Genomic DNA, 17,359 nt, shown 5'->3' on the forward strand with positions numbered 1-17,359 from the left:
TCTTTGATTTTAAACCTGTGGTTTCAGGTAGTCTGTGTTCCAAATTTAAATGTAAATGCTGAAACTATTTTAAAATGTATCCTATTTATTTCATAGGTACTTCAAGTGAAAGCATTCCTCAAACTGCCACACAGCCAGCCATTTCTCCGCCACCAAAGCCTACCATCTCTAGAGTTGTTTCCTCAACACGTCTGGCAAACCAATCACCAAGACCATCAGGGAACACTGCAACAAAAATACCTAGCCCTGTCGTAGGGGTGAAGAGGACATCTTCCCCTCATAAAGAAGAGTCTCCCAAGAAAATAAAAACAGAAGAGGTATTTTATCCTTGGTTGTAATTGTATCCACGCATAAGAAATATTAGTATTATCGTCGCCAGCTCAGAGAGTTGGTACATGTGGTACTGCAGTGAGACGTCTTGTTAAATTGTGTCTTTCTGCTCTGGCTGGGTAACCCTTAATAAGAACATGTAAAATAAATCAGTTCTGTTAAGTGTCAGTAGGTCATCTTTATGGTGTTAGTGTTAAATGAACTTTAAGAACTTGTTTCATACATGTACTTTATGCTAATGTATTTCAAGGCACTTCATGATAAAAACAGAACCAAGGGTCAAAGATAGAAGTTAATCAAGTTTAATCAGTTGAATCTGGCCCTGCATTTTGCGATTTTGTCAATAGTGAGTTGCAGATTTGAATTGTGATAACTTAAAAGCATACTCAGTCTTGAGTTCGTTTTTTATTACCTATTACACTGGCTTTATATGATCGGTCAAAATGTATTTACCTTATTTCTGGAATTTGACAGAAAATAGTTCAACAAAATCTTTTTTTAAAAGATAAGCAACATTGACAGAAAAGGAATTACCTAAAAAAATTCCAAGTAATTTTCTTCCTTAATTACTTTGTTTAAAGTTTAAATAATAAACTGAACTTTGCAATGCAACTATCACTTTTATTGACTATTATTCTTACTTGTTAAGTCAATAGGTTAAGATGTATTTATGAATGCATGAACAAACACACTTTTATTGTTTCCAAAGTGAGAGAGAGACTTCCTAAATTTTTAGGAGTGCATTTATCACGAGTTTTAACATCCTGTTTACTGCCTATTTTAAGAATTATTAAGGCAGAGATTTTCAAAAGAGTCTAAGGGAGTTACAGACAGCTCTGCATTTCAGTGAGATTTGGATGCCTAGACCTGCTTGGGTCTTTTGAAAATCTCAGCGTAAGGGAATAAATATTTAAGGACAAAAGAAATTTAAATGTGATAATGTTGTACAAGATTTCACTCATTTTAAAGTCTGTTTTTTTAAACTTTGCATGAGGCTTCAACGCCACAGCAAAGGGCACCAAATATAACTGAATAATTTATTTTGTCAATAGAAATATAACTGAATAATTTATTTTGTCAGTAGAATATATTTGTATGTTAAAGGTGTTATCTGCATAAGTTTGGGGTGTCCCCATTGCTTACAAGTGGCAGAGTTATGAGTGAAGTCATCCCATGCAATTGCTAATAAATCTCTTATGCTATACCTTTGCACATGCTATATATGTGACATATTTTACAGAAAATGTTTTTCAAACATTTTACTTATTTGAGGAAGTATCAACAGTAGTTTTATCTACCTGTTAACCAGACTGCCTTTACCATGACTCTAATTATAGAGGATCTTGGGAAAGAGCTTCAGAAATTGCGGGTCTTATGAGACTTTCCAAGCCTAGGAGCAAATTCTGTGCCCTCACTGAAAGTGGAGAATTATACCTTTCCATTGGGGTATAGTATTCATTACCCTCAATGACTTGGGTTAGAACCGTAAACCTCTCACTGGTCTGCGATTGAATGATTTATCTGTACTTCACGTCGGACGTTTATGTTTTATGGGGAGATTACATTGTAAAGAAGAGAGAGGAAAACCCAGAGAATTACAGCCCAGTCATCGTAACATCCATATCCAGAAAGATGATAGAACAAATGATTAAATAATCAATTTCTAAGCACTTCGAGGATAATTGGGTCATAAGTAATAGCCAACATAGGTTTGTTAAGAGAAATTAGGCAGGTTCAGCAAGATTTATTTTCTTTGATACAGTTACTGGCCTAGTGGACGGGAGGGGAAGCTGTACATGTGAGACATCTTGATTTTAATAAGGCTGTTGACACAGTCCCACATGACGTTCTAAAAAGCAAACTAGGGAAATATGGTCTAGATCAGGGGTTCTCAACCTTTTTCTGAGGCTTCCCAACATTCTATAAAAACTCCACGGCCCATCTGAGCTACTATAACTGGTTTTCTGCATATAAAAGCCAGGGCCAGCATTAGGCAAGCGGGGCAATTGCCTGAGGCTCTATGCCATAGGAGCCCTCGTGAAGCTAAATTGCCCAGGCTTTGGCTTCAGCTTCAGTGGGTCTAACACTGGGCCTGCTTGGAGGACCCCTTGAAATCTGTTTGCAGCCCCCCCCAGAGGGCCCCCGGACCCGTGGTTGAGAACCACTGGTCTAGATGAAATTTCTGTAAGGTGGGTACACAAGAGGAAAAACTATATTCAGAGTAGTTATCAATGGTTTGTTGTCAAACAGGGAAGGCATTTCAAGTGCTGTCTTGCAGGAGTCTGTTCTGGGTCTGGTACTATTCAATATTTTCATTAACAATTTGGAAGATGGAGTGAAGAGTACACTTACAACATTTTCAGATGTTGCCAAACTGCAGAGGGATTACAAACACTTTTGAGGATGGGATTAGAGTTCAAAAAGATATTGACAGATTGGAGACTTGGTCTGAAATCAACAAGATGAAATTCAATAAAGATAAGTGTGAAGTACTGCACTCTAGGAAGGAAAAATTAAATGCACAAATATGAAATGAGGAATAACTGGTTTGGCAGTGATACTGCAGTAAAGGGTCGGGTGATAGAGTGGATCACAAATTGCATGAGTCAACAATGTGCTAGTGCAGGGGTAGGCGACTTATGGCATGCGTGCCGAAGGCAGCACACGAGCTGATTTTCAGTGACACTTTCACTGTCCGGGTCCTGGCCACCGGTCCAGCGGGGCTCTGCATTTTAATTTAATTTTAAATGAAGCTTCTTAAACATTTAAAAAACCTTATTTACTTTACGTACAGTTTAGTTATATATTATAGACTTATAGAAAGAGACCTTCTAAAAATGTATTACTGGCATGTGAAACCTTAAATTAGAGTGAATAAATGAAGATTCAGCACATCACTTCTGAAAGGTTGCCCACCCCTGTGCTAGTGCAAAAAGGGCAACTGTCATTCAGTGACGTATTAACAGGAGTGGCAGATGAAAGGCATGGGAGGTAATTGTTCTGCTCTAGTTGGCACTGGTGAGGCCTCAAGTGGAGTACTGTGTTCAGTTTTGGGCACCACAGTTGAGGAAAGATGTGGACAAATCAGAGAGAGTTTAGAGAACAACAATAATGACAAGGGGTTTAGAAAGCATGACCCAGGAGGAAAGGTTGAAAAAATTGGGCATATTTAGTCTAGAGAAGGCAAGATTGAGGGGGAAACAAGTCTTCAAATAAGTAAAAAGTTTTCATGAAAAGGGCAGTAGTTAATTGTTCTCCTTGTCCATTGAGGGTAGGACAAGAAGTAATTGGCTTAATTTACAGCAAGAAAGAGTTAGGTGAGATATAAGGAAAAACGTTCTAGCTATAAGAATAGTTAAAGAATGAAACAGGTTGCCAAGGGAGGTTGTGGAATGTCCATAATTACAGGTTTTTTAAGAACAGGCCAGATAAACATCTGTCAGGCAGTCCTAGGTATGCATAATCCTGCCTCAGTGTAATGGAGTGGACTAGATGTTCTTGGGAAGGAGCATGGAGACCTTGATAGTCACAGAATCCGAAATGAACTGTAGTGACACCAGAATTGTTTGAAGCCAGAAATTTCTTAGGTCATTTGTTATACTCCAAACAATAACACACATACTCTACACATTCCACACTCTGTCCTTAAGAACACACAATTTTACCACTGATGTTTGTAAATTCTGCTTGTGAAACTGGTTTATCTTGAGTTCCGTTAAAAGTTTTCTTCTTGTCACTTCATTTTTCTGCCTATTTTCATGTACTTCACTAAAAGTTTTTGTTTTAACAGGATGAAATAAATGAAGATGCTAGTTGTCTTGATATGTGTGATCATGATAAAATGGAAACTAAGGTATATATGACTTAAATTTTTAAACAGAGTGGAATATATTGTGTTGTCCATACAAGTTAGACTATGCATGTTTCTAGCCATTGCTGTTAGTGTTGGCAGTTGGTGTTGTGCAGGCTTCTACCATAAGGCAGTGTTCATTTAAAAGCTCCTGGGCTGCTTGCAAGTAAGTGCTGATATTGCACTAATTTTCAATTCCGTTATATTTTTAATATTCCACTTTAGACTAAGTTAAATTCAAACACCTTTCACTTATGACTGAACATTCTGCTACTGCAATACAAATAACTCATTGCACCACCTAGCCCTAAAACTCCCTCTTGCATTTTGTTCCATTTAATTCTGACATGACAGTACATGTTGATTTTCTTTCAGATACCAGTGTTGCTTAGTCTAGTGGTATTAGGACTAGCTGGTTCCATGGTTCTGTGCCAACAACTGGCTGTACACAGTGTAATTTGTGACTTCAAGTTGGAATTTTAAAAATGTTTTGCCTCATAAATGGAACAGACAGTATAGGTAGCATGTGTGCTTTACTTTATTAACAACCAGACTCCCATATAATCCACAGTAAACTGGTCTAAACTCTGTTTCTTGGCCCCTGTGTTCCATTGGCAGTCTATGTCAGATCAGAGATTCTTCAGATGTTTCATTTAAAATAAAAAATCAAGGTCATTAATGGATTAAATAATTGGTGCAGAAGACTGTTTTGATAGTAAATTGAAATTAATTTATTCTGTCTTCAAATTTTCTTTTAACATGCTGAAGATTTTTACTGACTATATATAACTGTACCGTAAGGTACCAGGCTGGATAGGGAATTATTAGAACTTTGCACAATAGTTTGGGGTTGAGGTGAAAGCATATTGACTGATATTACTGCTACTATGGAAACTACCATCTCCATTTTTCAGAGGTATCCCATTGAGGACGTTTCACATCTCAGAGCTATTATTTCAGCCTGTTTACAGTATTATCTTCCAAAGTCTGCAATGTTTTACATTTGGTTCATGTTTTTAAAGTTTTCTCTTCAGTGGAATAGGGCTAGAGCAAAGAATGGAATCTGCAGCAAATGCTGTGACTTTACACGTTCCTATGCTTATAGTGTGTTTTTCACGGATCAAGGAGCTTTATGATATGCTAAGCAGAATATGAAAAAAAAAATCCTTAACACTTTATTTTGAGTTGAACCAAAAAAATATGGAGATAATTTCTTGTTTAAAGATTTCCACCCACATGGATCCAAATGGGAAAGATTCCTGAAAAAGTTGTAAGTGACAAATCAGGAGCTATGTAAATTAGGCAAGCTACAGGGCATTCTAATAGGTAACCAATGAATTTTTTGTTGTACAAAAATGTTGTATGATGCACTGGATAGTCATATCTCCTTCTGTGTAATGTGCGTATGCCTGATCCTTCATTGAGACGTACACAGACAGATACTTGTACCAGTGCAGAGCCACTCTGGTTTTGGTGGAGACTGCCTGTGTGCAACTCATTCTGGGATACATTGGGCTATATTAGAATGTTGTTTGTGTAGTTTCTAAGGGATATATACAAGCAGTTAATTTTTTTTTTTTTTTTTAAGGAACAACTTGATGCAGAAGCAAATATTTCTTCTCAAACAGAAACTGTTCAGACAGTGGCATCTCTACAAGCTCCTCAGGTATTGACATTAAAGAAGTGTTATATTGTGAATATTCTAATCATGATGACCTAATACTGAGATTAAAGTAAATCCAAATGTTAAAAATAATGACCAGAAGAACCTCCACAGGATCTGTGCCTAGGTTTTCTCTACCCCTAGGTGACTGAGTGAGACTCATTATTGCTTTTTGATGTTTTTGTGGCACCAGAAGTTGATGTATCTCCTGCTCCTGCATTTGCACCATGCAGTACAGGAGATCTTTCTTCACTATAAAGTAAGGTCCTGGACCCCGGACCTTCCCCTCCACTGGTATCCCATCTATCTCGACCACCTCTTTCCTGACATTATCATATGTAGGGTCCTCCGTCTGGTCCCGCCTGAAAGTCTCTCTCCTGGGACTAACTTGCCCAAGCTCCCAGGGGCTGGCGTCTGCTTCTTCCAGTGTCTCGCCGCTGTCATGGCTGGGACCAGCCTCCGGCTCACCTTCCGTGGTGGTAGTTTCTCCGATGGCTGCTCATGTTCATCTCCCTACTAGGGCGGTCTTCTGACCCTGGGTCAGGATCCGGGTTCCCAAAGCTTTCTCAGCCTTCCTCTTTTTTTTTGTTTTCCGGGTCTTTTGGGGGCCTGAGAATAGATCCTGACACATCTCAGTGAATATTGGGGGTTGACATTCCCCGAGCAATGAGTTGCTGTCATCAGGGTCCCCACCTCCCTGCAGCCTCTCCAGGGGGAGTAAATTATCAAACCCTGGATAGTCCCTCCCATTGACTACAGGATGTGGGAGTTTAGGCACTACACCCATTGTCACCTCAATGGGGTTCCCCTGAACCTCTATCTCCACTGGGATGGTGGGATAATGGCTCGTGGCCTCATGCATGCGTGTCACTGCTATGCATTTGGCTTGTAGCAGCTGGATACTTTTTACTAGCTCATCCGATATAAGGGTGATAGCACTCCCTGAGTCTACAAACGCTGTAGTCTCTGCTCCGTTTGTCTTCACCGGCCTGGTGTAGTTATGCAGGGCTAATGCAATGCCCACAAGGTGGATAAGGGAGCTCGGGACCTCCCAATCCCCCAAGTTGCATTGCATAGGCTCCTCGATGCTAGGACATTGCGCTGCTATGTGTCCCCACTCCACACATGCGTAACATCTATAATTGTTTCTAATCACTCCCTTATCACAGAAGTTAGTAGGTTTAGTCCCAGGGTTCCCCCTACTCAGGCCAATCCCTTCCTTCTTGGGTCCCTGCTGGTTTTCACACCTCCCCCACCCCCCAAACCTAGGACTCCTCAGGGGTTTGGCTGTAACACCTCGGGCTGTAACCACTGCCATGCGAGATGTGTGAGGTTGAATAGCTAGGACTTCGGGGGTTTGTTCTCCTGGTACTTCCACTCAATGAACCTCTAGGCCCATACTGCTGCTGTCACTTCTGATCGTGCTAGGATCTCTGCCTTCAGCCGGGTATAGTCAGTGCCGCCTTTGGCACGCATGCCAGAGGTTGCCTACCCTGGACTAGATGATCTCCTGAGGTCCCTTTCAACCCTGATATTCTATGATCTGTGATCTTCTATGATCTATGTCAGCAAAGAAATATATAATGGAACATTTTCATATAGATATCTGTATAGCAGGTTGCTTGTGCTTACTTCACAACATTCACATCTTACATATGTATTTTATTTCTTAGAGCCTGTGTTGCTTGTTAGAAAAGCTGGACTGACTTATCTTTTCTCAGTTGTCCCCTTAATATTTGTTTGACAGAACAACATTTAAAGTATGGCTCACCTTTTTTCTTCCCTTTATGATGTAATCTAAGATGGGGAGGACTTCTAACAAGTCAGTTAAATAATTCCTATTCAGGGACAGCTGCTTAAGGCTCTCGAATATATGTTAAATAGAGAACTTCACATATTCTGCTACCTGCATGTTGCTTCTCAGTAGATACCCTGAAAAGAATGAGTCTTCAACTATACAGCTATCTAGCACCATAATTAAGTTTTTCCTTTGAAATTCCAAGACCTATATTCTTTACTAAGTTTCCCTAGTTCTGACATCTCAGAAAATGATTTGTTGCAATCATGGCAGAGATGCAGTTTGAATGTTGCAAAATTCTGGTGGGCTGTATCTAGGTCTATAGTGGGCAACCTGCGGCCCGTCAGGGTAATCCACTGGCGGGCTGTGAGACAGTTTGTTCATGTTGACCATCCACAGGCACAGCTGTCCATAGCATCCAGTGGCCGTGGTTCGCGGCCAGTGAGACCTGCAGGAAGTGGCATGAGCCGCAGGCACATGCTGGCTGCAGCTTCCCACATCTCCCATTGGCAGGAATGGCAAACCGCGGCCACTGGGAGCTGTGGGCGGCTGTGTCTGTGGATGATCAATGTGAACAAACTGTCTCGCGGCCAATCAGCAGATTACCCTGACGGGCCATGGGCCACAGGTTTCCCACCACGGATCTAGGTCTTGCTGCATCTGTCACCATATTTCCCAGTTTTATCTGCTTTGCACAGAGTAAGTCATAAAAGCATGCTCCTGCTTATTCCTGACAATTCAAAAGCTCTAGAAAGTTTGGCTAACATGAGCCAGAAAATAGGAGTAAACTGAGGGAAAAGCACAAGAAAATGTTTGAAGTGAATAAAGATACAACAGCTATTGTGTACTATCTGAGCTCTGCTTCTGTTACACTCACTGCCATATCTATCACTATTACCTCAGTTCATTTATAAGGGGAAGGTCAGTAAACACAGTAGTCATTGTATCATGCACCGTTTTTCCCTGTGCACAGAAAAACTTATGTGAATTTTGACCATCCGTACATATAAGGGTACGTCTACACTGCACGATTATTTCGAATTAGCTTAAACCGATATTACAAAACAGATCTAATAAAATCGGTTTAGCGCGTCCACAGTGGGATCCCGAAATCGATTGTTTGCGTCCATGGTCCAAAGCTACCATCGATTTCAGGAGCGGTGCACTGTGGGTAGCTGTTCCTCAGCTATCCCATAGTTCCCACTTCCGTGTTGAGAGCACAGTGCCTGATGGGGCAGAAAACACTGCCCCGGGTGGTGCTGGGTACAGCCTCACCCCTCCCTTTGTGAAGGCAGCAGACAACCCTTTGGCGCCTTTTTCGCGGAGTGCATTGAGCAAACGCCATAGCACAGCAATCTTTCCCTTTTTTTTTTCACGTGGTGGTGGGGGGAAATAAACTGAGGAGCTGTTCCCTGAACCACGCCAGACACTGTGTTTGAACCTACAGACATTGGGAGCTCAGCCAAGAATGCAAATAATTTTCAGAGACTGCTGTGGACTGTGGGATAGCTGGAGTCCTCAGTACCCCCTCCCTCCCTTCATGAGCGTCCATTTGAGTCTCTGGCTTCCCGTTACGCTTGTCACACAGCGCTGTGTATCCTGGAGTTTTTTATTCAAACGCTTTGGCATTTCGTGTTCTGTAACGGAGCTGGATACAACAGATTTGTCTCCCCATACAGCGATCAGACCTAGTATCTCCCGTACGGTCTATGCTGGAGCTCTTTTTCGATTTCAAACTGCATCGCCAGCCGTGCTGATCAGAGCTCCACGCTGGGCAAGCAGGAAATGTAATTCAAAAGTTCGCGGGGCTTTTCCTGTTTACCTGCCCGCTGCATCCGAGTTCAGATTGCTGTCCAGAGCGGTCAGTGCTGCACTCTGGGATGCCGCCCGGAGGCCAATAACGTCGATTTCCGTCCACATGAACCCTAATCCGAGTTATCGCTATCGAATTTAGCGCTACTCCTCTCGTTTGGGAGGAGTTCCGAAATCGATTTAAGGAGCCGTTTAACTCGATATTAATGACGACGTCGTGTGAATGGATACAGCGTTAAATCGGTATATCGGCCATTAAACCGATTTAAAGTCGCAGTGTAGACCTGGCCTAAGAGAGAAACTTTCCTAATAAACCCTGAAAAGCAGTACAAAATAATTTGAGCACCATGATGTCTAAAGCAATATGGTCAGGAGAGGGGCAACTGAAAATTATTTTAAATAAAAATTTGACAATTAAATATAGAAAATACAGAGTTTCTTAAGCATATTGGTAATTTATATCCATTTTGTTCATAATAAATCTTTGGATTCCCATGTTCTTTGTTTTGCTGCCTTGTTTTGTTTCTTACTAATGAGTCATGCTGCATTAGTTTTAACTTTCTTTAATATTTTAAAAAAAAAATTTCCACAAATGAGAAGCCAATTTAGTTCATCTTTTTCTCTTAGTCCAGTTTTGAGCGTTATAAATTTTCTTATTGCCATCAAACAGTATTATACTATTTGCCGTTCTTTAATATGGAAAGCCTAACTTATGTTAGGCAGTGGTTGGCAGTACAAACTTTTTGGCAAATTTTTTAAATATAGACACAATATAATCAATTAGAATTTTTAGATGTAAACGGTTTTTAAATTCTTACTCGCAGTTTTGAGCATTGATTTTTCAAGTGTGCGGTTTAGTTTGGTTTCATGAACAAACTACAAAATCCTGTAACTTTATCAGTATCAGCGGTGTAGAGTCCTATTTCTGAAATAGGAAATTATGATAAATAGGTTCCAGTTGTACTTTGTTGTGCCTCCACAAGGGGGGAATCTCAGATATCAAATAGTTTTAAGTCATCCTAAAGAAGAAGAAAAATTCAGATAGGTTTGTTGCACGAGTCCTACAAGTACTATGTGTGGGAATTTTTCAGGCATGTTATTGTTGAGCTCTATTTTTCCTATTTCATCAACTTGTAGAAAACTAAATGCGTGCTAGGAGAGGGACTATTATAAACATTCTTCTCTTAACTCACATTTTCTGTTGGCTAATAAAAGTTGTAATTAACACTACTCTGGGTATATATTTCTGAATACCCTATCAAAATATATTACAACATAAACCTTTAAAACCTGGTGCTCAGATATTTGCTTCCTGTTAAACTAACATTTTTGGAGAATTAAAATACATGTAACATTTTTCCTTTTTCCTCTTTCATGTCAGAAAACACCCAGTACAGACCTTTCAGATATCCCTGCTCTCCCTGCAAATCCTATTCCTGTTATCAAGAATTCAATAAAACTGAGATTGAATCGGTAAAAACAACCTCAGGGGTCCATAAACAATACCTGCCAACTCAACCTGTTGTCTTCTGATTCTAAAAAAGGAGAATGGAGGGTGCAAGACTAGAACATGACTGCAAATGGATTTAGGTATATTTTGTGCACTTCCCTGACTGGGCTGTAATCACCACCTCTTTGGAAGTCCAGGTTAGTATGTGAAGCCAGGAGTACTTTTAATGTGTTAGCAACAGTTGCATTAAATATTTCGAAGGATTACTGCCTTTAAAAACAAACATGAACACTATTTGTAGCCATAATTTACATTCTGATTGGATTTATGTTTGATGCATTGTTTGAAAATTTTGAGCTAAAACTGGCATAAGAATCCCTTAAATGCACTTTTATGTACCTTTTTTATTGGAGTATGACTAATTTTAGATATTCAACTGATATTCTTTCATTTTTATTGAAGAGATTCTTCAGTGCTAGTAATCTACGAATTGGATAACATTCTGTGATATACTGTACATTGAAGACAAAGTGTACAGTATATCTAGTTAAATTACCATCAAGCAGCAGTAAACCTTTAAAATAAAATGTCAAATCTTGAGGTTATATGACATATGTTGAGAAAATAATTGGGAAACATTTGGTATTTGATGGGACATGATTAGGATGTGATCTATTTTTATTTATAGGATTATTTTATGGTGCATACAGATCAGCGATCAAACAGCAAATACACTTTCTTTTGACCTAATCAAACTCCTTACTCCCTTGCTGATCCCCTTGCCATATTTCTTGGAAAAAGCTTATGTGTTTAATGTTTTTTGCAGCTTGTATGCAAAAAATAGGACAATGGTCAAAAACAAATTTTTTTTTGTTTGTTTTTTAATAACCTAAACTCATGATATTAGATAAACCTAATACTTTGGGGCCCAAAGGCACAAACATCAAATTTTGTCCCATGGCTAAAACTTCAGAGTGAATAAACTGTGCCTGTGAAGCATAACACCTGTCTTGATGGCCTTTTGACCACTAAATATAAGATAATTTTTGTACACTCCATAGAAGTCCTGTCTGCATTAAAACATTTCAAATTTTAAATGTAAAGGCAAAAAAAATTTCCCAACGATTTTAATCTTTTTTTATTTCTAGATGGCTTATCAAAAATAGTTGTTTTACATATTGAACAACACTGAATTTTTAACAATCATATTTCTAGAAAGCACTTGACATCTAGCAAGCTCTCTTTACTCCTCCTACTTTTTGTTCTGTAATCCTAGCAAAAAAGGATTAGCAGCAAATCTTTTCTTTAAAAGAACTGAATCTCTCATGATTAAGCAGCAGAACATCAGTGTTTAGGAAACATGAGGGATGTTGGTGATAATACCAGATGTAGATAACAAACTTTGTTATTCTTACTTAGTCTGAAATAATTGGGATGGTAAAAATCATCCTTCCCATACTTTCTGATTAGCATGTTTTATGAATTCCTCCTCCCATTGTGCTCCATCCTATTACATGTGCTTCTTTCATGTTAAAATTAAATTACTTACACTCTCTCTCCCCATATCCTTCTAAATTAATTTTCCAAAATCAGAGTGTAGCTTACTTTTTTTTCTTAGGCTGTGCAGTAACTAAGGTTTTTTTTTTTGCCATTTGTCTAAGATGTCTAGTATACAATATTTCTCTTTCCCTTGCCCTGTGCAGCCTGCTGTCATTCACCTCGAAAAAGGTTGTACTAACAGTTGAAGTGTACAAGGTGTCTGTGTATTTTGTGTAGTTATGGAGTTTAGATCGAAATTGCCAGGCACAAATTTAGTTTTGTCATTTTGTTTACACATTGGGAAATCTTTTTTTTCATTTTATTAAACATTTCATGTAACTGCTCCCAAGTTTTGCCAAGCTGGGAACTTGGAATCTTTCTGTATAGTGACTTTTTAATTCTAGTTTTCATAACCTGGAGATCAGACTGTTGCTTTCGCATGATGTACGTAGTGTCTCATGACTGGAGTTTGCTTTGTTTTATAGTATCTGTACTCCTTGTATTTTTCAAGAGCTATTTTGTAAACAGATGATGTATTTCTCCATTGAAAACACAATAAAAAACAGCACAATCCCACATTTGCCTGATCTTTCTTCAAAAGTCCAAAATTGCTTTTCCTGTTTGTTTTTATTCCAGACTTGTCAGTTAAATTACATTCTATATCAACAGAAACAATTAAGTAATGCTGCCTGATAAGAACAATGCACTTTTAAATTGTCTGGATTTAAAAAATGGCATTTAGCAGCATGCTAAATTTTAGTCTGTTTTTAGAAGAAAAATGTAAATTGCTATTTTGTCGTCGCTTCGTTTTCAAAAGAACAAATCCATTTGAATAGCAGCCCGTTCTTGTTCCCTGACTTGGGTGCCTGCCTCAAAATCTTAAAGACTAGGGTACGCAAAAGTAGAAAAATAGCATATATAATCAGTTTATGTAGACTATTGTTTTTTTAAAAAGCTTGATCTAGCTTTTTATCCTCTAAGGCAGTGGTGGGCAACCTGCAGCCCACAAGCCACATGCGGCCAATCAGGGTAGTCTGATTGCAGGCCACAAGACATTTTACTGACGTTGACCATCCGCAGGCATGCCCCCTCACAGCTCCCAGTGGCTGCGGTTCGCTGTTCCCGGCCAATGAGAGCTACAGGAAGCACTGGTCAGCGCACTGATGGGCCACAGGTTGCCCATCACTGCTCTAAGGTAAAAATATTAATTGAAACAGTTATGGGGTATTCTGTAAAATGCACCGTGCTTCTTGTCTTTGGAAGCAGCTCATTTTATGACCAGCAGATGGCACTATTTCTCTTGTTTTTCTTCCACTGACTCCAGCATGCACTGAAACTACAAATTCAAAAGGTGCCAGTAGCTGTGCGTCACTTGATTGATCTTATTAGCTTGCGGGCCCAATCCAGCAAACATTTAGAAATGAGACCTAAAATTGACTTAAAATTGTACTGTTAGTACTGTACTTTTAATAAAAATAGCTCCTAATTTCCACAACTAGGTCACTTTGAGTATGTTAGTTTGAGTTAGGCTTCACTGAACTAGTGATTGTTGGCTAAAATTTTGCTTTTATATTGTGGATCAGTGAGTGCTCTAGACCTCTATTTTACACTCTTTCTTATCACACCTTTTGCTTCTCCAGAGCTGCATAGCATTGCCTCTGGTGGTAAGTGAGCAGTAGCTTTAAGTAGCAATTGGAATATAAAAAGAAAATCACTAAGTGTAGCCTGAAAAATCTAACTGTTCTTATGCTTCATTTTAAGTGCAATGTTTAAATAATAATAATAAAAAAAAGGCTAAACAGTTCTACAGCTGCAATAACAAAACAAACTTGCAAGAGAGAGTACACTGGACTTGACATCACTTTAAGCCAAAAGCTGCACTTGTCCATACTCTCATCCCAACTAAATTTAACAGTGAAAGGAAAATAGCTTTTTGGTATGTAAATATTTGTTCCTTTAGTTTAGTTTATTTTCTTCCATTTACATTCTTGGAAAATATGTGACTACTTATGAAAGATTTCTCATATGTTCAAATGGTCACTATAGCTTAATCATTTTAATTCCTTGGCGTTGTCCACCTGAAAAGCAGCTGAAGTGTTTTACATCTTGTGACCATTACTATAGGTGAACAAACGATTGGAAGTCACGAAATTAAGTAAATCTCCACTTCTACACTCTTCCATAAAAATAATAAAAAATATGCCCTGTAGGTGCATGTTTTCAAAGATCCTAATGTTCATGCTATAGAACGTAGCAGTAATAGCCATTTTTTATTTAGTTTACTTTAATCATCTTTAAATATTTTTTAACTGTTCACTAGAAACAAAGCATGGATTTGTTGTTGGCGGCAGATGCAATTTCATATGTGTACAAGGTTCAAACTAATATTTGAAATATCTATAAACATCAAACATCTGCCAATTTCATCACCAAAAAAATGTTAACTTTGATATCAAACTTCAGAGAGCATGCATTATTATTTAAAAAATAATTCAGTGAACCGCTGGATGTCCCATCTGTTTATTTGGATCTTTAAATTTTTTTTTAATAAAGTTTACTCATATTCTGTTTTCACTATATTCTATAATGCAGTTTTTTGGGCGGGAGTGGGGGTTTCACATCTAGAGAATTGGGTCAAGTCACATTCACTAAAATTATTCCGCTTGTCTGTGTATACAGAAGTCTAGTATTGTAGTCAAATGTTTCTAATTCATCTAAGTGCAAATAAGAAGCTCCGACATGTGTTTTAATGAAAAACTAACAAAATAAGCTTTAAAGATATTGAATGAGAAAACTAATTCAAATAAAACCACCTCTTGATGGATGGAAAAACTGTGCTTAATGGTATATGCAGATATTCTTAAACTCAGTGTTCCAGTAAATTACTGTTTTAAATAAGAATTTGTACCCAGATGAGACTTTCAGCTGTAATGGAAAAGAATAATAAAGCAAAATGCTATTAATGTATGATGATAAAAATTCAGACTTAGTTGGCTAAGTAAGCTGAATCTTTCTTTTTTTTTTAACACAGAAAATTAGCCAGTACATTTAAACAGCCCCATAATTCCAGTGACCCATACAGACACTGGACATCTCACAAGCTAGCATATCTATCTTGCCTCTAATTTGTATGTTTTATTTACAAGCTAACAATTCTCATTTTGTGAATAGATTTTACTTTTGTCCTTTTAAAAATAAATTTTCCTGATAAGGCAACTCTGGGTTACATTTTATGTAGTTCAAAAAAAAATCTTCAGTGGTTTTAATTGATACACATATTTATTAGAGTTCACTGAAAACAATTATCTTCATATTATGGTATAAGTTTGCTTCTATAGTAATAATGTGCAGTCCTAAGGCATTTAGAACATAAAATACTTTATTTGCATGAATGGTGAATTATTAAAGTTGAAAGGTATATTAGATCATGTAGCCCTGACTAATATGACAGTTCAATTTGAGCTGCAAAATGAAATCAATTGAGGGAAGTTTCTGGAGTTCGAAGTTGAGGAATATTCTTTAATTGATTTTTTTTTTTTTTTCAAAATCAGTCAATTTTAGATTGCTCCTAAATTGAGACCTTCGGCATGATAAAATGTGTATTTTTTAATACAGTTAAACAAAAGCATTTTTTTTATGGATTCAGTTTCTTCTGCTTCAAATACCCTCTTTACAAACTTGCACACTGCATGGTGCCTGGTACTCTTTGCCTTCCAGAAGTATAGCATGAGCATCGGTCCTTGTTTACATTCTCAGTCTGCAATGGAGGTGTTAATAAAGAGATTGATGATAAAGTTGTTGAAAAGAGACAGTTGGATGGGACTGATGCTCATGAGTGACAGAGGGCATGCTCTATCCTCAGAGCCAAGAATGCTGCCCCCAGCAGAGAGCTGGCCATTCCTGGACACTGTGCCAAGACTGTTAGGTGCATGAAGAGAGAAGAATCTTCAGCTTTACTACAGGATTTCTATCAAGCTTTTAACTTTCTGGCATCCATTTTAATTTGGGCTATTTTTAACACACTGGTTTTGATTAGTTTCATGACATGAGAGAAATTTCAGTTTGAAATATGACACACATGCCATTCTAAATGTACAATCCTGAAATATATTTGAGGTTGCTCTGTTAGGACTTAAAGAATTTTCCATTTTGATCCTGTTCAATGAAGTAAAACTTTGTTGCCTTGTTAAGGCTAAAGCTAACATTTTGGGCTTTTATGGAAAAATGCATTATTCATGTACTCAATCTAGATATTAGCTTCCTTAGGAATCTCCATACCGAGATATGTCATAAGCTTGATTCAACTCGATGACATGGTTGGAATAAGAGTAGCCTAGAATGATGAATGGATGTGCTCAGTGTCTTAGCCACAGTTTATTGTGAATAATTTTAATCCATCACAATATGAGAATGGCAAGACTGATATAACATTTGTAGTTTGTCCATGTTTGTGCAGCCTTATGTATGTGTACTAATGGTATTTCTAGCTGTTCTTAATCTTCACTCTGAGGAGGGCACAGGCTTTGTGTTTATTCTTGATTAAATTATTCTGACTACTAGAAGTAGTGTGTCTGCTGGGAACATTTTTACAGTATATGTTAGTTGTAACCATCTGAGGAGAAATCTACTTTCCTTATTTTCAGGAATAATTAGTCTGGGGTTATTATACCCACTTCCAATCTTATTTAGTGTGTTGTCTCTTTTGTTTGCAGGAGAGAGCGTCTTTATATTCTTCCGGTTTTTGTGCCAACCCACTTTGTGCAGTGGAAACTCATTCTTTGAGACAGAATGGCACAGATCACATAAGACAGAAGTATTCTAATGTTATCCGAACAGGAGAGCCTAGCCCTGACTTAGAAAATGCATATTATGATCGCACAAAGGGGGCAAAGATTTAGTAGTCTGCTTTTAAAAAAA

General features: G+C 38.1%; 1 protein-coding gene across 2 annotated transcripts in view; it reads left to right on the forward strand.

Moving 5' to 3' along the window:
* Positions 1-13,018, forward strand: part of PAPOLA (poly(A) polymerase alpha) — a 98,329-nt gene extending 85,311 nt beyond the window's left edge. For both annotated transcript variants that reach the window (XM_032769493.2, XM_032769494.2), the window contains exons 19-22: positions 97-317; positions 4,121-4,183; positions 5,769-5,846; positions 10,835-13,018. In XM_032769493.2, the coding sequence (XP_032625384.1) occupies positions 97-317; positions 4,121-4,183; positions 5,769-5,846; positions 10,835-10,930 (458 nt within the window). In that variant the 3' untranslated portion in view covers positions 10,931-13,018. The remainder of the gene's footprint in view (positions 1-96; positions 318-4,120; positions 4,184-5,768; positions 5,847-10,834) is intronic.
* Positions 13,019-17,359: the final 4,341 nt, after the last annotated feature.

This window comes from Chelonoidis abingdonii, chromosome 4, assembly GCF_003597395.2.
Source record: "Chelonoidis abingdonii isolate Lonesome George chromosome 4, CheloAbing_2.0, whole genome shotgun sequence".
NCBI lineage: Eukaryota > Metazoa > Chordata > Testudines > Testudinidae > Chelonoidis > Chelonoidis abingdonii.